Source organism: Paralichthys olivaceus, chromosome 4 (assembly GCF_024713975.1).
Source record: "Paralichthys olivaceus isolate ysfri-2021 chromosome 4, ASM2471397v2, whole genome shotgun sequence".
NCBI lineage: Eukaryota > Metazoa > Chordata > Actinopteri > Pleuronectiformes > Paralichthyidae > Paralichthys > Paralichthys olivaceus.
The window spans coordinates 17,363,516-17,385,404 of NC_091096.1; the positions used below are offsets into that span (position 1 = coordinate 17,363,516).

The 21,889-nt window shown below is 42.6% G+C and overlaps 1 protein-coding gene across 1 annotated transcript in view; it reads right to left on the bottom strand.

The window, feature by feature from the left end:
- Window positions 1-856: 856 nt before the first annotated feature.
- The window catches only part of bmp1a (bone morphogenetic protein 1a), a 31,197-nt gene continuing 10,164 nt past the window's right edge, over window positions 857-21,889 (bottom strand). Inside the window, exons 3-20 of the mRNA XM_020093925.2 lie at window positions 20,183-20,308; window positions 19,285-19,402; window positions 17,674-17,852; window positions 17,140-17,245; window positions 11,425-11,549; window positions 9,646-9,761; window positions 9,419-9,521; window positions 8,656-8,772; window positions 8,103-8,248; window positions 7,817-8,012; window positions 7,483-7,608; window positions 6,204-6,364; window positions 5,839-6,019; window positions 5,320-5,445; window positions 5,051-5,178; window positions 4,134-4,347; window positions 3,571-3,821; window positions 857-2,331 (exon numbers count right to left, since the gene is read on the bottom strand). Coding sequence (XP_019949484.1) covers window positions 2,197-2,331; window positions 3,571-3,821; window positions 4,134-4,347; window positions 5,051-5,178; window positions 5,320-5,445; window positions 5,839-6,019; window positions 6,204-6,364; window positions 7,483-7,608; window positions 7,817-8,012; window positions 8,103-8,248; window positions 8,656-8,772; window positions 9,419-9,521; window positions 9,646-9,761; window positions 11,425-11,549; window positions 17,140-17,245; window positions 17,674-17,852; window positions 19,285-19,402; window positions 20,183-20,308 — 2,654 coding nt within the window. The 3' untranslated portion in view covers window positions 857-2,196. The remainder of the gene's footprint in view (window positions 2,332-3,570; window positions 3,822-4,133; window positions 4,348-5,050; window positions 5,179-5,319; window positions 5,446-5,838; window positions 6,020-6,203; window positions 6,365-7,482; window positions 7,609-7,816; window positions 8,013-8,102; window positions 8,249-8,655; window positions 8,773-9,418; window positions 9,522-9,645; window positions 9,762-11,424; window positions 11,550-17,139; window positions 17,246-17,673; window positions 17,853-19,284; window positions 19,403-20,182; window positions 20,309-21,889) is intronic.

A 21,889-nucleotide genomic window follows, 5' to 3' on the forward strand; every position in this document is an offset into this window, starting at 1 on the left:
ATAATTCCTGGATCAGGCATATTTAGGGAAATTATATATATAGGGTGTGATTTGGTGCGGATCCAAATAAATCTAGATCTAGTGAATTTAGACGTATTTTCATAAGGTGACAGTTGGGCCTTGGTGGAGTTATGCACTCTAGTGAGTGTCATTCTAGTTTTATCTGTTTATGTCTAAATAGGAGTGTGACTTGAATGTATTACTCTTGACTAAATTGACAGACAACTCTAAAATATGCTGAATAACCTAACAGCCCTTTACCTCGTACCTGCACCTTTCATTTATTCGTGAATGTATGTCTTCACCCAGACTGCAGGTTTATTACATTTGCATGTATATGACAGTCCGTTTTGTTGGGGTAAGCAGAACGACGGGCCCAATTTCAGTAATGCCACGTTGACAGTTTTTGTTGCAACAATAAAACGCCGCTCTGCTCCACATGTTTTTATGAAGAAACGCAATAGAAGAGAAATGGCATAATTGAGGGGGAGCAGGGAACGAATATGTGGCAAAGTAGGAAAAAGGAAACTTGGTCCTATACCGTGCTCTGAAATACAAGCTTCATTTATAGGGAAATACATATATTTCTATTTGGCTTATATAGTAGTTCTTTGTGTTTGCTAGCTGTCAGAAAACTCATCTGACCTCATTTCAAACACAGACCCATGTGTCAGCCAGTGCTGTTACTGCTACTCCCATGTCCTGGATTGCAATGCAACTCAGCACATGGTTTAACTTAAAATTAAAAAAAAAAAAGTAATCAGTTAATCAGACATCAAATGTGTAGCAGACTGCTGCAGTGTCACACAACATTATCCCCACAGCTTAGACTGAGAAAGAAATGCAGAAAAGGAACGAGTGAGCAACATAGTATATTCAACATAAACCAATGGCTATACATGAGAAGGCAATTTTAGGGCTAATGTCAACAGTACCTTTCCACCTTTACATCATACATGTAATTACCATAACAATAAATAGCCAGGCTCATTTGGTTCTTGAGAAATACTTCATTGTACCAAGAAAAAGGCATTTTCTCTGGAGAGAGATTATTTTACATCCGACCTGTAAATCAACACTGAAACATTTAGTCATATCTTTATTACCCCATGTTGCAGGGCACACACAATGTTCAAGTATGCCTGAGGAACTAAACGGAGCAATAAAAAAAAAACAATTAATTATAAGAGAGATAAAATGCATTTTAAAAATAAGTGAACTGGCATTGCATTTCACAAAAATTCATAAGCTCATGATTTTGGAACAATTCTCTGTAAAGTGCTAACTGGTTCGAGCTGAGAAAAGCACATGTTCCCTTTGAAAGATTATACACATGACTTTATACATGGAGGTACAGTAATAGCCAGTCGTCAGGTGAGCAATTACCAACCAGAAGACATGGACCACATTTCTTTTATTAGTCCTTTAATAAGATAACTGCTTCCTTAATTTCCTTGTTAATGGTAACAACGAGAATCTTGCCACTGCATGCCAGGACAATGCCAATTACAAATGCTGGTGTTGCCGCTGTACAAATTTTCCTTCTCTGCTTGTAATTACATGCAATTGACCGACATACAGTATCAAAATCTCAAGTCAAGTCTTTCTAATCCTCTTACAGACAGGAATCCTTGAACCGAAGGGATGAGAGTGTGAGGAGAGGAGGACAATTACAGAGGAGCGCAGGAGATCTTGCCCAACTCCATCCCTCCTCTCCCTTCTCCTCCCCCCCCACCGGATGTGGTGGTCTGGCCTGACAAAAGCAGGGATCTGTCCAGCTGATGCCTGCCGTCCTGCAGGTCCTGAGAAACCACTGTTTTCCTTGTGTGCCTCTCATTAAGAGGCATGTTTTTTTTTTTAAAAAAAAGAAGAAACAAATGAAAAAATTATATGGAGGGAACTGGGTCAATAAATTTTCCCCCACTGTCCACCTAAAGTGGACGTCCACCCTCCCACCCCAATCCTAACCGTAAAAAGGTAAAAACAAGGTGTACTGCAGAATGGCTTTACTCCTCACAGTCTGTGGGGGGAGCTAGAGCCCCTAGGAGCTGAGGTGCGGTTGGTGGTCTTGCGGCTGTTCTGTCGTGTCTGATTCATCTTGGTGGCCGAAGGTTTCCGAGCGTCAGGCTGGCGCCTCCCCTGGGGGCCCCTCCGCTTGCCCCTTTGCCCTGCACGGCCCCTTCCGGCCCCCGCTGGTCACTTGCGCGAGTGCAGTGTGTCCTGAAACTTGGTGCTGGTGTAGCGGACGTGGAATCCTTTTTTGTTGATTGTATCGTCAGAGCGGAACTTGATCACAATGGAGTCACCGGCTGAGTAGATCTCCTCTGGAGGCTGTCAGAGGGGACACAACAACAGGTTCATTTGTGGCTTTCTGGTTCTCTGACTGCACCTCAATTTAAACTAAGCACTTGTCAGAGTCAGATCAGTGACCATGACGAATGGCTTCATCCTACAGAGGACAGCTAGTTCTGTAACAGCCCAGGGGCCACAGGGGTCCAGGGACCAGGACTGGCCCTTCTCAGCTTTATTCTGATTCAGGTTTCCACTGCTATTGATGTGAGGATAAAATATTCTCTGATGATGGCTGCACAACTGCAAAGAGCTAATTTATTCAGTGAACAAAACCATATACGCACAGCTTCATGTGTTTCTACTCAGCTAAAGTGTTTCCAGTGAAGCACATGCAGAGTAAACTTGACCTGGCTGTTTGTCGGGATCGTGGTGTCACATGAATATTAATTCATCATAAGGAAAAATAATTAGTCGTTTGAGGTGCTCTGGCAGCTTTCCCGCGGCTACGACAGAGACAAGCACTGCAATGTCAAAGCAGCTGCGGCTCCAGCCACCAACTGTAAATACACCAGACTGTTGATTAAAGCTGCCGTTCATAACATGAATTATATATCTACAATGGCCCATAAGTCTTAGCTTATTTAAAACACAAGAAAAAAGGTCTGTAAATGTTATTGTGGAACTGACAATAACCTGTCGTCTGTTTAACTGAGAAAAAAAGCCCCTGGGCTAAAAGTAAGCTCCCCCACACTCACCCTACTTTGGTCTGAATTGTGTCAGTTTATTTCAACCGGTTTTATAAAAGGAAAGTTGATTGAGGAGCCGCTCCCCAGGGTTCTCCGGGTGCAACGTCGCCCTCCAGCGAATGATTCACAGGCACAGACGTGAGTAAATTGCCTTATTACTGAAGTGTGTAAATGAAATCAAGCTGTTCTCTGACCTGAGGAAACTTGTTTCTACTCCCTGCTGCCTACATTGTTCCTGACTCTGCAGCCTCAGCATTGGCTAATTATTTGTATTTACAACCCAGTGCCAGAGATTCTAATAGGCCATCAGCGCCCAGGGAGCAACGGCTTGTGTCGACCTACAGCGACACTCCCCCAACTCGTTGACTTTCATTCAAGTGGAGTAGGAGTGAAATCAAAAGCCCCAGGGTCCTTCAAAGTCATCCCAATACAAACCACTAAGGAAAGGTTACTCCACTGCAAACAATTGTCTCAACTCTCCTGCTGTTAAAACACTTGTTAAAGAAGAGGTTGCTTCTAAAATTGTTCTTACCCCTGAGCCACAGTAACGCCCCAGCCGTGGAGACTTGGTGTCATCTCCGTCAAACAGCTCCATGTAGTCATAGCCACAGTCCGCTTCCTCCTCAATCTCAAAGGTCTGGAAGATGAGCTCCACGCCGTAGCCTTTCTCTGCCGAAATCACCCACTCGCAGTCGGAGGCTCCCGGGTAGTTATTGTCCCCAAACTGGGCATGGGAGAACAGGTCCTTGGTCTTCACCTCGGCCTTTAGATGACCTCCGCACTCTGTGGACAGAAAAGTTGAGCGGAGTTTTGGTTTGGTACTTGTAGCAGTATGGCTCAATAGTGGTTTCACAGTCATCCACATGATAAGGATTCTTAAACTCTGTTTTTAATATGAGTCATGATCATTCTGAGAAAGGGAGGAGATCTGGAATTAAATCTTGCGCTGTATCTTCGACTGAATCATGTGAATATTACCCCCCGAAGAAAAAAAACCGAACTGCCCTAAATTCAACTTGATTCCCCGAAATTATTCGAAATTATCCGAAATTAATTATATGTTGGAAGTGCTGTCACATCAACATCTGTTCTTACCTGCAGTGTGCGAAGCCTCAAATCCTTTCTTCTGCACTGAATTATCAGAGAAAAAGCGCATGAACAGCTTGTTGCCACTAGACATGATAGGCTGCGGCTTCTTTGTGCCACAGAAACGACCCAGACTGGGAGCTTTTCCGTCGCGGCCATCGTAAATCTCAATGTGGTCGTAAGTACACTCCAAGTGGGCCTCCACATCGATCTCATTGAAGGCCTGTGACAAAAATAGTAAATACATATTATATATCATTATAATTACAGAGAAACTAGAAATGTTTCAACTCAAATTTCACGTTTTTGCTCTTTTTTTTTATGTAAATGACATAATCTTGATAGTACAGTGTCTTATTTTTATTGAAAAAAAGAAAATCTCTCAGCACTCGGGTATAGCAGGAAACACGTTTCTTGATTATATCTTACAATTGAACATTTTTCACCTGCATTTATTTGTTTGTTAGCAGGATCATACCAAAACTCAACTGTTTTCATGAAAGTTTGTGTGGAGGAGGGGAAGAGCAGGACCTAAGGAAACACCAATGCTTTTCACATTTCTGTGCAGATCCAAATATAAATCTGGATCTAGTGAATATAAATGTGGTTTCATAAGGGCATGCAACTGAGTACCCATCTAGTGTTATTATCCAGAAACAAATACAGGCATCAAATTTTTTTATATTATACATTGGCTGCTCGTTTTCTTTAAAATGATCTACTGCATGTCAGTGACACAGTAAACAAATACGTAATAACAAAGTAGGAGCCACACATTGTTGCTGGTGTCAAAACAGTTTCTGCACAGTAAACCCAGAGGAACTTAATGAATCTAGCAGTTCAATTACACAAACAGGCAACGCACGCCAATGAATTCAGGACTGACGGGTGAAATTACACAGAGAGCAGGAGGAAGTGGCACATACGATTTTAATGCGGTGGCCTGGAGTGGTGGTGAGGGCCCAGGTGCATGCCTTCTTGCTGGGGTACTTATCCGGCCAATTGGGGCTGGTGATGACTCCACTCACACTGTTCACCGTGTGATCACAGCCAGCTGCGGACAGACATCACTGAGTTAACACAGAGCTCCTTATCGTCCTGCACTCAAACTGTTAACACCAGACAGGAGGCGCACATCGCTCCGAAGGGCCGCTGCAATCACAGAGATCAAAGTTGCCATGTTGAGGTGAAATACCTTCTTTACAGTCGTGTTTGTTCTCGTGCAGCACAAAGCCGCTCCTGCACTGACAGCTGTAGCTCCCGAAAGTGTTGACACACTCGTGTTGACAGCCGCCGTTCTCCTTGGAGCATTCATCTTTGTCTGCAGAGGCACAGAGGACAAAACCTTGGTGACTGTTTCCTTTGAAGGTGACAGTGAAAGGGGCTGAATGGAAATGGTAAATGGAGCGCATTCGCATATCGCACCTTTGTAGTCTTTACAACCACTCAAAGAGCAACACACACACACACACACACACACACACACACACACACACACACACACACACACACACACACACACACACACACACACACACACACAAAGACAGACAGACAGACAGAGGGATACTCCATCCTTCGGGGCCAATTTAAGGTTCAGCATTTGCCTCAACATCAAACCACCATCCCTCTGATTAGTGGACAACCCACTCTACCTCCTGAGCCACAGCGAGAATGTCTGATAATTTAATTGAAGCCTGTTAGAGCCACTCACCTGAGAAGAACTGTGCTTTAAAGCCCTTCTTAGACACCGTATTGTCGGATTTGAACTCAATTCTCATGTTGTTATACTGAGAGGTAATAGCCTCTGGCTTCTCGGCCCCACAGAACTTTCCATGTAGCCTTGAGTCTGCTGAAAGCCCGCTGCGCACTTCCACGTAGTCGTACTTACAAACCTGAGCAGAGAAACAGAGCATGTGAAGAGGCTGGGGCATTTCTATTTCATTTCAAATATGCCACATAAAGGAGAGGAAGTTGGCTTTATTTGCTGTGAAAGTGAAGAGCTGTGTTGCAATGACAGAGAGGGAGGACACAGAACAAACCCACCCCGTGTCGATTCAAAATAACCCCTGTGCTCACGTCATTGCCCTCAGTCTCAAAGACGTCAAAGAGCAGAGTGATGCGGTACTGCGTGGGGGCGACCAGCTGCCAGATGCAGTTCTTGTTTGGAGGGTACTCTCTGGGCCAGCCCGGGCTGGTGATTGATCCATTCAGCTTGGTGATGAAGCCTCCACAGGCAGCTGTACGGAAAACACAATACATGGGAAGAGACAAGGACAAATTGTGAGTTCGATAGAGATACAGACGTGCTCTCAGAAATGTTTGATGAAACAAGAGCACTCTGAAATGCTTTCTGAATAAACCTGATTAGTGGCTGCACTGCATGAGAGGATGTAACCGAGCTTTGTATCAGTTACACAATACACAACATGTTACATGGAGCCCACACCCTCACCAGGCTATTGTTAGACAAGATTAATGAGCACTGTTTATTCTGCAGCTGGTGGGGAGGAGTCATGTTATTATATATGAATGCTGGTATGGTAAAAAATTATAGTATTTAGCTATCTTTAAATGTAATACAGATGTTAGGCACCTGCTTGTTACCCATATTATTCCCTCATTGTAAAGTTCATGTAAATTACTACAGTAAAATACTGTTATTCTAGAATACCACATTCTCTCTATTTTAATGTGCATCTTTTGACATTATTGACTGTATACTCTCATATAACAGTAGACCTTCTACTTTATTGTTAGCTACTTTTAACTTTTACTCCACTACATATATCAATTCATTTTCATATTGTTGTTTATATTTTTAAAATAATCAATAATGAGAAGGAATTTTCCTCACTGATCCAATCAGAGTGGGAATGTAACATTAGACTAGAAGAGGCCAAGACTCAGCCATTACTTAATAAAGTTTTTCAGTTTTGCAGTGTTCTTCATACTCGGCTAGTACTTTTTTTTTAGAAAAGCTAATGTTTATGTCTTTACAATTTCAACTGAGTTTCTCAGTTTAATCTTCTTGTAAATTTATTATGTCTCTATATTTTATACAAACACTAAAAGAATAAGAATATTTGTACACAACGCAAAAGTGACTTCCTCTAGAGGCAGACGGTGCTCGGCCAGTGTGCACACTTAAAGTTGGATCGAAGAAAACATCACGTGATTTGAGATAAAAATAACACTTGAGTTGTTGTGACTCAAATCCAGCCAGCACAATCATCATATTGTTTCTGTTTTTTCAGGAAGGACTGTACTTATTGTGTTTGTGTGACTAACTGTGTTAAATCCTTCAGTGTAAATGAGATGGTGAGCAAGGCTGGCAACCGTTTCTCCCTGTACTTACCCTCGCAGCTGCGCTTGTCAGCCGCCAGCTCATAGCCTGGGTCACAGGCGCACTTGTAGCTGCCTAGTGTGTTGACACAGCGTTGCTCACAGCGACCGTTGTCCGGTTTGGAGCACTCATCCATCTCTGAAAAACACAAAGATATGTTGGGACCCTTTTTGCTGGCCCCCTGACTCGATGGCGTACCGGGAAAACCCTCCAAAACAAGAGCAGGGGAGTGCAAGTGAAACAAAGAAAAGAGCCTGAAATACACACTAAAAGATAAACGATAATGACAGATGGAGAGATTGCTGGAATGTTCTCTCCTAAAGGTTTACAACCTTTAACCCCTCACCTTTGAAGAAGTTAGCAGCGAAGCCAGCCTTGTTGACCGAGCCATCTGAAACAAATTTCATCCACAGGTGGTTGGAGCTGGTTTTGATGTCATCTGGCTTGTCGTAGCCACAGAAGCGGCCCAGCAGAGGGCTGTTTTCAGAGATACCATCACGCACCTCCAGGTAGTCATAGGCGCAACTGTCGTGTCTCTCAATCTGACAAAAGAGGGTTTGAGGTTTGAATTGGTCAAACTTTACATTAATTAAGATTTAATTTAATAACTAACAGACGGACATGTGTCTTACTTCAAAAGACTGGAAGGTGAGGCCTACGTGGTAGCCCTGAGCTACAGAAATCTTCCACACGCATGCTTTGTTGGGCCTGTAGTCGTCAGGGTAGTTGGGGGACTGGATCTGGCCATTGTCCTTCTTCACCTCCCCACCACAGATGGCTGCATGTGACATTAATAACAATTAAAAAACAGCACAAAGCTCCCTGGATAGCAATATCATCAGCACGTGATTCTGTAAGGAAAAAAAACTGTGTGCTCACTGTTCTGATTTATGCATTGTGGATTAGCTGAAATGCCTCCACCATCAGCTCTGACACACATACACACACACACACACATCATCCCTTTGCACGGTCTGGAAACAATGGAGTCGAATGTGAGGGCCAGGCCAAAATCTGATTAATGCAGTGTAAAGTGCCTGACACATCAGCAGAAGGGGAGCCAGAAACTGTGGATATTAATGCGGCTTCTAAGCACATTGTTGGATGTGTGACTGACCATGCGTTCAGTCAGCTGAGCGACGCGCTGGAATGGGGGAGCAGCGAGGTCGTGCAGTGGGTGCTTACCCTCATAAACGGCGGAGAAACCTTTTCCCACCCAGTTACTGCTGCTGCGGAACTCGATCCACAGCCGGCTGTCGGTGGAGATGATGGGCTCGGGCAACTTATCACCACAGAAACGACCTGGATCACAAGTGGAGACGCACACAAATAAACTGTGACTCCTGAAATAGCAAAGAAATTCCTCTATAGAGCTACTGAACTGAACAAACCCTGAAGGTATGAGAGAAGACGAGGAACAGTTAAAACATTTTTTTTAATGAAAAATAGATTATAATTAAACTTAAAATTAGCTAATTTAGTAGAAGTATTTAATATCTGGTAAAGCCATATACTGTATGATGTGGGTTTACCATACAGTTTCTATAAATAATGTTTCACTTTTTTAATTTTGTATTAGTCCCACAACAGGAATATTTGCTGTGCTGCAGCAATAAAGAGAACAGTCAAAAAATAGACATCAGTAAATAAAAATAAATAAGTGAACATTCAATATAACCACATGGAAATATAAGAATAGAAATAATAGAGACATTGTAAACAGAATATATATAATTCAAACATGTAAACGAGTAAAACGTGTTTGTAAATCCTTGTATCAACAGCCTGAAAACAAATCCAACAATGAATCACACTAACTTTATGGTTTTCTTTTTCTTTTACGCTAGTAAATAGAAGACCTTTGAATTTTGGACTAGTAGTTGGACAAAACAAGACGTCTGAGGTGAATCCATTGACCCTAGGACAGTGTTCTCCATTTAAAACTGACCTTTAAGTGGCGCCTTCCTCCAGTATCCATCTCGGATCTCCACATGGTCGTACCAGCACAGGTGACTCCTGTACAAATCCATGGAGGTGAAGTTCAGAATGATCTTAAAAACCAAGAGAGAGTGATTATTGATAGAGCCTGGGCCAAAACGTCACGCAACACGTGAAGAAAACAGAGTCATCAGAGTTATAATCAGAATTGACCTGGAACTTTCCATGTGCTCATACCTTTTCCCCCGGCGTGACTGATATTCTCCAGATGCAGTGCATGTAGGCCGAGTATCCGTTGGGGAAGCCAGGAGAGGAGAAGTTCCCACTGCTGTCCTGCAGACTGTCCCCACATCCTGTGAACAGAGACAAACACACACACTGAGCTGCAGGTAAAGGCCCCGGCTGTGAGCTGCGACGAGCTGCCAATTAGTCTCTGCCTGAAAACAACAGAGAGCCACTAAATCCAAAATATATAGACATCAGCTCTGAATTCAGCTGGCTGCGGAGACAGATGCTCGATGGCGGAACTGTAAAACTGAATGTGAAGCAAAGGGCAGCTCTTTAATGTTCAAAGCCACATCTGCGGATAATATTCACCCATCGCCTCTACATCCCCCCTCCTACTCCAGATGATGATCACACAAAGGAATAGAGGGAGTGTGTGAGACACTTTCTCTAAGCATCCTCTTCTGAAAATAAACCTGGCCCACTATAAATAAACCAGCCCTCTGGAGGACGTGATGCATTATGTACGTGTTGCCAGTGAAAAAACAAAAAACACCACCACCCTTAGTTTGACTGGCAAAACTAAGTGGGAAAGTGTGCGGAGACTGATTTGCAAACACATTACAAAGCCGCGTGGAACAACTTGAGGGAGTCTGCTGCCAAGTGGGGGAAAGATGTGTTTAATTAAGACCAAGAGGAAATGACAAAGGCTCATCCTGGGAACTGCACATGCATTCATTATTGCCTCAGTGTTATCTTTACCTTGGGCTGCGTTTCTTAGGAGTAAGGAAAACATCTCCCCCCGACTGTTTGCATTTATTGCCTCCCTCGAGGATTGTGTGTAAGCAATAAAACGAGGAGCCCTGAGCTACGAGTTGTGTGTAATAATGCTTGGCAGAGGTCTGCCAATACTGAACCATTAACAAGCACTCAGGCACTCACTGGGGGTGACAAACACTCCCAGGAATGCTGCATAACTGGGAGATTCATGGCTCCTCAAGAATTTTTTTTCCCAAGAACACGTGGAGAGACTCACAACCTCATCCCCCACAATGTGCGCCACATCATCGTCTTCATAAGCAGACAGAGATGTCAGACAGAAGACTTTCCCAGACACCTATTGATCCATTTAAGGTTAAAACTTCCAGTTCGACTGTAAAAACCACACAGGCCGGTCCCTCTCTCGTGACCCATCACTCTATTTATTCTTTGAGCTTTAATGTGAGGCTGACAGCTCAGCTATCCTGGCCTGACCTACAATTAACTGACATCAAATCTATCCAGCAGAAGGCTGCTCTCATTGTACATCTGTTAATGCTATAAATTCTATTTAATCAAAAAGCATCAAATCCTCTCTCCTCTCTGGAAGCGTAAACATAGTTCAGGACAAGTGCCAGGGTTACACAACTCTCCTTAGTGCATAGCTGCACATTTTGCATCGTACTCGCTGTTTGTGTGAACACAAGGTTTGAATCCCAACAATCTTTTTAGTCCGTCTTCTCGAGACCAGCTGTTCTTTCAGGTCTATCTGGGAAAGCGTGATGACAAACTTCCTCTCCCTGGCTGGTGTTTATACACTCCTCCCAGCTTCAGAGTCTCGGACGCTGTAGCCAAGGAACCGCGTACCGCACCACATCAACAGTAGATGCTTGGCTCTTTCTACACAGTGTGGAGCTGCATTGGGAGGAGGCAGGAGGAGCTACAGACCGCTCTGTCAGGGCTAAGTTGCGCACACATGCAAAAATAGACAGGAAAAACCCATAGCAGACAGGATCTGTCATTAGGTCTTACTGGAGCATTTGTAGAGTTTGCGTGCCTGTGTGATATCCCCTTTGCTCAGTCTGGTCCTCTGGCCAATGGGTGGCCGCACACCGTTCACATCATAGCGTGGCAGGATGGTGTCTAGGAAGATGCCTCTGTAAATCAAAAAGAGAGACTGAGGTTAATGGTGCGTGGAAGTCACACTGCATTTACACAATCCTGCAAACTGTGGTCCAACATCACAACATGTTGGCTCAAGGATTAAGTGACTTACCATTGATAAGTGTACTGTCAACAGCATTATTCACCTTTTTTCTTTAAAGGACTGAGACTTGCGAATACCAGCATGAAAACGAGCACCAACAGTCTCCACTAAGCCAAACAACATGTGCTAGTTTTGTAGAAAAATACAGTAAATCCAGCTGCCAGAGTGGGGGGGGGGGGGGGGGGGGGGGGGGGGGGGGGGGGTGAATGGAGGGCTCGTAATCATCTCGCTCATGTTTGGATCAGCATTTAAACAAAGATGTAAACATAGCAATGCAGAACACGCATATGCAAGCACTATCGTACATCTGTGTAACATCCACACGAGAGACTAAAACCCACATCTAATAAATTAAACATTTCTTCACACTACACAAGGGAATGCTAAGAGATAAAGAGATGTTTGTATAGACCTCCGCATGAGGCCTGAATACCTGCTGTCGACCTCCACATGAGCAAGCACACCCTTGTAGACACAAGAGTATTGTTATTATCATTAGAGATAAAAACCTGACTGCTGGTACTGTAATGAACATTAATATCATTAAATCTACTTCTTACTAAATCTGTAATCTCTTGACACATTTTTATAGTCCATTTCTAACAGGGCACATTTAAATTGTGCTGCAAAAGTGTTTTCTTTCTTTATCACTGGGACTTCATTTGCCATTTCCTCTATGCATGCAAGGGTTAAACGTGTTGTGAATCATTACCTCTGCGAAGGAAGTTTTGTTTGCATCTACATTTGTTTGTTAATTAGCAGGATTACACAAAAACCTAAACCGATGAATGGCCGATTCATAAAATTGTGTGGAGGGGTGGGGTATGGATTTTGGTGTGGACCCGGATCAGGGGCGGATCCAGGAATTTTAATTTCCACCGTCTTAAACATTGCGAGAGGGCGTTTTTCAACATTTTCATTGATTTCTCAGAGACTAAGTCACAGATCTTGATAAAAAAAAGGGATATTTAGGAGTTTGTGCAATTTGGTGCAGATCCAAATCTGGATCTAGTGAATTTAAATGGGGTTTTATGTGGGGACAGTTGGGCTCCAGTGGAGGTATGTGCTCTTCTGAGTTTTTTTCTTTTCCTAAAGGAATTTACTTTTAATAAGATTTTATAAATCTAGTCATCTCTGGCTAAATGCGGCAGATGGACGGTTTCAGTAGCTTATCACGTTACATTGGGGTCACACGGTCGGTCTCTGAGGTCAACGCTGCCATTATTCTTCACACACGTCTGCCCTACAGATGGACCCAAACTAAGAGCCTACCACCTTCTACTGAGCCGCAGAAAGAGGAAAATATAATTTCATAAGCTGTGAAAGTAGGAATGTGAACAAAAGCAACATTAAAGACTGTAAAAACCCATCAGGTGATGCAGCTACAGAGCTTTTTTTTTTTTAATGGCAGAACAGAACAGTAAGTCCAGAGAGACTCTTTTCACACTGCTGCCTCACTTGACACTTTGCTAGTTTATCATCTCTGTTTTTCTGTAAGTATTGGCGAGCAATGGCCTGGCTCCCTGGTCGTTCCCATGGTGACATGCCTATCAACGGCAGGCATGTGCAAACAGAGCAGCCTGAGCTAACAGTTCAGACTCTGCCTGTCTGTGTGTCTGTCTGTGAGCTTCTAGGAGCCCGTATGCTGTCTGTCCAGTGAAAAACGCCACTCCAGCCGGTGTCACGGCAGACAAAGGGCACACTGGCAGGTCTCTATTTGAGTTGGCGCTGCTCCATGCGAGGAGGAGGGGGGACAGGCTGAGTTGTGGATCGGATAGCACACCCCAGACAAAAAGAACGGGGCTCAGGCTCTGCTTCTACCCAGGAGACACAGCAAAACATCAAGACAAGCCATGAAATCTACTGGACAACACCCGCACCAAAGGACCCGGCTTCCCACGGTGATTTACTGTAAAACATCGAGCAAACACACTGGCTCATAATGGAGTAACAAAGCGAGACACTGGCACAGGTGAATCAACCAATCAGGGCGCAAGGAAAAGGGCTTGGAATGACTTGTGAAAAGCTAACAGGAGCCCCTTGTCTGCTAAAACAACTCTGTGAAACATTCCCCAGCAGCGGCAGCCATTCCTCCCTCTTGTCCAAACAGTCTTATTGATCAACACAGTTCCATGAATTAGGGGAGCAACATAGTCGGACCTGGAGTGAAAACAGAACAGAGCGGATTACCTAACAAACATACTTCAGGGCCAGGCTGCTCCATTGTGCAGCAAGCTGTGATGGACACCACCAATTTACAAGAACATGAGCTTCAGTCCAAATCTTGACTTAGGAATAATAACAGCTGAATGGACATCCTGTGTAGTAAGTGCTGAATTTACCAATATGAGATTAAAACCAAAAAACATCCTCTTAAACACAATGGTTGCATTAGACAACCTATGAAATAAGAGAAGTTTTGGAATAAAATTCTACCTCATACCAGATGTGACTCTGCTCTCTGTTACCTTATTTTCCAGTTTTCCTGCAGAGTATAAAACACTAAAAACCAAACAAAATCTAATTCCATTCCAAGTGCAGTGCATTGACCTAAAGTTTGGACGCAGACAGTCAGGCTTTTTTGAGTACGTTGGCCTACACCCAGCCACAACCTCCGTTTAGACAAAGATCCCCTCTCTGCTTCCCAGAATCTGTTTGACGCGCGGCAGTTGATTTGAGGAGAGGCCCATACGCAGAGAGAGCAAGACAGCGCATGGGACTGCTGGTGATAGGGAGGTATTTTTGAATTTTTTAATCTACTCACACCTGGCACAGAGGGTCAAGTAAGAACAAAAGGATGACCAACAGCTGGTTCTCATATCAGACTGAGCTCATAATGATCACGGTCCGGACTCACTTGTTTTACTTTTCTTTTACTTTTGTGTGGCAGAGATCACATTACACCCTCTCTGACTCACTGCGGCCTGTCAAAACCGTTCCTGCTATAGGTGCAACTCTTCAGCTGTCCCCTGGTTTATCTACATAACAGAGGCAAGGGTCAAAACGCTGTTTTCATACGCAAACCTGAAGTCATATCTTGCACAAGCAGTAAGAGGTCAAAATAACATTTACACAACTTTGTGTAAAGTTTGGATGTCACTGCTTGATGTACATGGACAGGTTGTCAAGAAGCTGTTTCATAAAAGCAACACTACACTCATCGCAGTTACAGTAATGACTAAGAAGATGCATCTGAGTCAACTTTTCTCATGAGACCTATTTTGGCTTTGCAGTTACCCAGCTGGTAAATAACTCTTCAAATTAACCACATCCTAAGATGACTAGAGTACAAGCCTGACTGATCAGCATCCGTCATGGTTCTTATTGTAGTAAGCTTGTGTTTCTGACGCCTTAACACCCTCAACACAGCAGAGCTCTGTGACAGCACGTCTGGCAGAGCTTCCTGTCGGATCCAACGGGGAGAGAGGAGCAAGGTCAGCTGGTGACAAATTTAATATAATTTTCATTGTGCAAACATTGATGTGATGCATTTCCAGTATCCAACAAATGTAGCTTCCACTGGGCCTTCAAAGTTTAGTCATTAAAGATAGGGTTGGTAATTTTTGTCTGAAACATGTTTTATCTTAGTTGTTGAAGTCCTCGTAACATCCCGCCAATAAATACAGTCCGTTGAAAAACAAAAATATAAAAGCCGGCATCCGTGGCCCTCGCGGACTGTAATAAACATGACTAATCACTTTCCCACCTGCCTGTTCATGTGTTTTGAAGGTGTAGCCTTGACGAAAGGGCCCATGGGAGGGGGTGGGATGCATCAGATACATTTTTTTTTCTATGTTTAGCTTGATCTTTCTAGTTTTTCCAGGATTGCCAACCCCAGCTTTAATGCCTAATTATTAGTATTTGCATACTTATAACATATAGTGGGCACTCAGTGGAGAGTGAACCAACAACTTAAATTCAATCAAGCGGCACCAGATTTCACATCAGTCCCCTTAATGTGCCCCAATTTCAAGGATATCTGTTGAATGGTTTTTGTGTAATTTTGAACACACACAAACATACAAACATATATATAAAAACAACAAACAGACAGGGGAGATAACATGACCTCCAGGAGGTAACTATTTAGAGCATTATGAATCTCTTTACTGAAGCTGGGTATTATCAATCATCCAAAACTTAAAATGTAGCTGAATTTAGGCAATACATTTTCCACTACTGGTGGTTATTAAAGGTTGATCTGAACCAAACATTTAGCAGCACAGCTTGTCTAATAACACAAAGTCCTATGAAGGTGATAAAAAGCTTAGCAGCAGACACTTCGGATATAAATCCACGAGTCTCTGCAGCAGTCGAGGGTAAATATCACGCTACTTATCATCAAAGCATCTTCAAAGAGCCTGCTGGAGCATAATGAGGTGGTTCATGGTATGAAAGCAAACTTTTACAAGAAGCTCCACATAGCCTTGAAAGTGGTGCTCAGATATTTTTTTGTGATGAAGCACGGCCACTGTTGCGGGTCCAGTACTGCTCCAGGACCACTGCTGCTATACTGGGGTTGCCGCTGCTGTGAAATCAGCTCAGCAGTAACTGAGGAGCGGAGCCTTAATTTGAACAGGCTGTGGGAAGGAGCCGGCATATTCCAGACAACACTTTCACTAAGGCTACAAAAACTTGGCAGTCATTTCAAAGAAGATATCAAATATGATTTGTTTCATGTTGCTAATCATTTTTTTTAATCTGCTCAGGGCCAAAACCACAGTGAGCATGAAAATTGTAAAGAGGCTGTTTTGATGCCAGAACTGATAAAACCTATAGTGTTAAGCAACAACACAGCTGCACATAGCACGCACAAACTCGAATCCACTCCGGATCCCAAAAGAGAAAACGAAACACGCCAGGTTTCTTCCTACAAGTTACTTCATGCAACGTGGATTATTTTGGATCCTCTGAGGCTCTGATTCAGTTATAAGCAATTTAATCTTAAATATTACATAACTCAAATTAGTGCACCCTGTAGTCTCCCTGAAGCTCCACGCCCCATTGATTGTAAAAAGCAAAGAACAAAATCTAGACGAGCAGAGTCCTTGCTCCAAATTAGGAGCAACTAAAAACCCACCCAATCTGAAGAAATCAGTTTCTATCTCTTTGCAAACTCAAATACAGAGAATATAATTCAGACCCACCACAGACACTGAAGCAACAGAGAGGCTTTTCAAAACCTGATGTCCTCAGGCTACACGATAAGTATTCTACAGATTTATTATTGAGAGGAATGAAGTGTTTCTTTCTTCCTCCCTAGCTTCGGGGAATCCAGCCACATTAGTCAGCAGCAGGCCATAGACTCTGGTGAGCTGGTGCATTACAGATCCATACAGTCATAAAACACCACGGACAGAGATGGAAAACAAGATGACGGGTTAAAAGGTTATACAGCAGAGTGAGGAAACAGCCCAACCTGATCCGAGGCCAGTTTTCATGTCTGGGGCGAGCAGGGTGAAATTTAAGTTGGCTCCTACCTGGAGAATGTATTCCTGGCGTAGTGCATGATACTGTCAAAGTCGTAGACTTCTCCCAGAGAGTCCACCTCCCCTGGTTCCATCTTCAAGAAGTTATACTCCTGTCCTGTGAAAAGGGAAAAAAGGGAAAAAAACTGATGAAATATGAAGCTGATTCATACGGAAAACCCTCATGTATGTGTGTCAAAGGTGAATAGAGTTGAACTCTGTGTGAAAAATGAATTAAACAATGAAGATACAGATAGGAATGAAGCACCTGTGTAAGTGCAGGACAGAAATAATGTAATTTTGAGTTGGCCTGGAGACTGGCTGTCACGACTGGTTGTTTATAGTGTGTTTGTGGTGCAACACGTCTAAAATCACTTTTTCATAGAAAGCTGCAGAAAGATGAAGATGAGTGTAAACCCCACTGGTGTTCCAATTCTGTTTTTTTTACAATCTCACCTCAGACTCTGTGTGTACAAACATGTGACATTCATTATTTTCTCTTTCTAACATTATTGCTGAGGGATCAGTGAGAGTCCATGCGTATACCTGGCTGAATGTTGTCCCTGATAATGCTGACGTGTTCGTCTCGGTCGGGCCGCGTGTGTTCGTGCCAGAAGCCGATCACGTGACCTAGCTCGTGCACCACAATGCCAAACTTGTCACAGTTTTTCCCAATGGATATGGCCTGGGGGCCCCCTCCGCGCCGACCCACATAGGAGCAGCACCTAGGAATTAGCAAGCGGACATGCAAACAGAGAAGGTCAGTGTTACCAAAGCCAAAGTACAGTCACTAGACTTTATGTTTTCAAAAATAAGAAAAATAAAATCATTAACAAGCTCGTGGAAACTACAGAGAGAGGCCAGAAGAAGTCACGTTTCCAGGTTGAGCAGAAGAGGTAATGTGTGTTTGTATAATGTCAACTAGCTCCTATGTATATATATTTATTTAACATGCTCTGTAAGGACAGTATATAATGAAGCTTTTGATGAGAATGACATTATCTTAACAACCTCGGGTCTGTATTTTGTATGGGGCGGCTCGTAACCCGCACTTACAGCACTGACATTAATTCGTCCAATTGCCAATGCAAATGCTGAGAGTGACAGTGAAAGCTGGCTGACTGCAGAGCTCCATCTCAGCGTGACATGAAAGGTTCAGTGTGGGAGTCTGTAGGACGGGCGCACACATCACGGCCCTGTGGGCCAGACAGCCACTCTCTAATTACTGCCGGCCCAGCTACGCTCTCCTGAGACACGCCTTGAACTTTGCACAGGATAGACAGGGGCCTGCTGAATATGCAGCAGAGTCGAGCGTTACCACTGCTAACCGCTGCCGCCTGCATGGATAATGTCATCCCTGTTGCTCCAGAGGCCAGTTACCGGGCTAAAAATGGCTATCAACAGTTGGCTGGAAAGTTGTGATTCATGAGCTGCATCCGCTTTCTGTTGGTCTTAAATGATACATATCAGTGACACATTGTGTGTAATGACATAATGCTTCCAGTTTGTGGTCTACATCTGTGTGCGGTTAAAACATGGGAACATTTTAGGTTTGTGTGTCCTCTGGGAGCCTCTCTAATACCACCCCTATAACATCTCTACCCCCTTTTTCTCAAACTTCTAAATTAATAGGCTGCGCTGGTTTGTGCTCCTAGTGGCAGCAAAGTGTTTTAATTTAAAAATATTTCATGATTTAATAATAGAGCACTGCATGTCCAAACAGGTTGTGAGTAGTCGCTTAGCAACTACAAGAGCCACAAGCAGCACTTCCCCTGTGTTTAAGGAGAAACGCTGAGTGGACACTGAGCGTAACTTTAGCGGAGTGCGGTAAACAGGGTTGTGGAGGTCTCTCCCTTGGGCGCAGTCGTGTGCACCATGTATGACACAAGGGCTGGGTGAGTGATGCTGTGCGATGATGAGGCGCAGGAAACATTCCTGGCTACTGAATGTCTCTTACAGGGCTGGTAGGGGGCAGAAATAACAGCTCACACAGAGACTGTGAGAACAGAGAGAGAGAACAATGGAGGGAGGCTGCTGAGAAGGAAGCAAGCAAACCTATTAAGGCGTTAAATGATTAGTGGAAGATGGCAAAGGCTTGACAGAGGGTGACCATTGTTCAGTTCCTTCAAGTGGGAGCTAAAAACCCCACTGACTCACCCACATGGTCGGTAGGTGAAGACAATATAGCTCTCCTCCTGCGTCCGCTCTATAAAGGTCACACAGGTGTGCTTCTCCCAGTGCCGCATGGCTTGGCGGAATATAGCCCGCTGGCTGCCTGAATAGGAGACAGACGGTAAGATCAGTTGAGCTGACAAAAACAATCTCTAACATGATTTCATTTTTTTTTTAAAAAGAACAATAGGAAAGTTTGTTTCAGTTGGATGGAGATTTACAAGAAATAAAGATTAAACAGGATGAACTAGTTGGATGGAGTCCTCCGCTATGTCTCCAACAGTCGCCTTAAATTCAGTCAAGCTGCACCAAATTTGGGGCCCCTAAATATGCCAGATTTTTTGTTCATTCAGATCCATGAAATATTCTCTGAGAAATCAACATAAATGTCGAAAAAAGCCTTTTCTCACTTACAGAAAGTCAGACAAAAAAAATCTTGGATCTGCCCCTTGATCCTGATCTGCAACCAAATTCAACGGGCTCTGACCCACACAGCAGCCTTCCACCAAGTTTAATGGAAATCCGTAGAGTATTTTTTGTGAGAGGGGTTAAAAAGGATTTTCACTGTCTTAACCATTCATAATATGTTTAAATTGAATAATCCAACTTTCAAGGATTCTTAATGTTGTATTTTTACATGAAAATCTCCACTTATTTTGCTTTAAATAATGACTTACTTAATTTAGTTAATTACTTAAGCATTAACTTCCTACCACAATCACATTTCAACAATGTTGAATCTTGTTTTTGTAGGCAAGAATAATATTTTAATGGTTTTCAGAATATGTCGCTTCTGAATTATATAAATTTAAATTTTGATTATGCATGCTCCATAACATACATATGTGACTTATTACCTGATCAGTTTATCATTGTTACTTACCACTAAAGTTACCGCTGATGACATAGGGAATAACACCTTCAGGCCAGACGCGCTCCGGTCTGGAAGTGGCAGCCCTTTTCCTGCGATGTGAGCCATGTCTATTTTGGCTATTCTGATTGGTCACTCCTGAGTTTTTCAAATCAAAAACAAAAAGTACAAGATTGATCATTAAGTACAATTCTGTTTCTGACAGCAAATACGCAGAAATATGCGGAGCCCCTCGGACGGTAGCTGGGATGACAAACGAGGATGTTATTCAAAGTTTGATTCAGAAATTCTCATCCTCATTTCTCATTAAAGATATAAAATTCACTTTCTTTTGCAGAGACATTTGTTCAAACAGCATTGTTCTTCTTGTTTTGCACAAACGGATATTTATTAAAGATGAATTCATTTTTATCTCAAATTCATTTCACCATGAACGTCACTCAAACACACATAAATGTAGAGTAACCATGGAGACTAAGCTCCCACCTAAACCTGGTGATTATAATATGAAATATGATTAACACATAAAACACAATCACTCTATGTTTCATTATGCTGCAGAACAAATAGGAAGAAAACTGTATCTGGTATGTTTGAACTCTTTTATATGTAAAAGAAACTTTTGAACAATCAACAGTCAGAATAAGTGCCCAATGAAAGTATTGCTTTGGTTTTAATTAACATTTTATCTGCTGCATTAGGTCATTGGAAGAATAATTAAACTTACACAGACACAAATGTTTATAATACTGAGCTAATATGTCAAAACAAATGATAACATTTTCATTCTAGACATTTTAATTATGGACCGCAAGAAATGCACACAGCCTTGAGATATTATTTTCTTATCATTAAAATCACATCCATGAATAATTATTTCACAGTGCTGAGAGTTTAATTACGTATGATACATTACAACATTGTACAAAAATATATCCTTTGTTTAAATAAGCAGAAGTTAAATCCTTTCCTTATAAGGAGGACCAGTAAATCTCTGCAGGAGAGAAAACTTCAGCTGAAAGAAACGCTTACATTTATTTATGCAGTGTATGAATTTGATGAATCTGTTGAAAAGATGTTATGATTTTGATCAAACCAAACAATATAGATGTATTAAAAGACAATGTGTTGTATACTGATACCCGACAGTAGTTCTGGATTTATAAAAAGATTGATTTAACACCCCTTAGGAGGTCATAATTCCAGCAAAACCTTTAAAGAATAGCTTTATTGTGAGATATCACCTGATTTAATCTTACAATAAAATTCCTCTTTATACAACAGGTTTAGCTGTGGCAGCACAAAAACAAGTACATCTGGATTCAAACCATCCTGCACACTGTTAGTTGTTCTGTAACACTGCTCCAAGCTGTTCCACTACCAGCTCTCATCTCTTCTAAATATATGTGATTAGCATGCAACGCCACAGTTTGCTGGAACAATGTGTTCTGTTGAATTTTAGACTGCAGGAGTTAATCTCAGCAGCCTGGAGAGATCAATTAGCACATACACTTGTACATGTGTTGAGGAAAAGTCTGATAACAGCCAAATCTGCTGCGTTCACTGATAAGAAGTGCTGGGGAGAAAATTGTGGAAGATGTGTTAATTATAATTATTATGTGATGATGGTTTGAGGAAGGTTTGAAAGGAAGTTTCACTCGTTGTTTGGATCATGTTTGTAATTGAATTGTCCCTGCTCTGTGGTGTGTGTGTGGAACA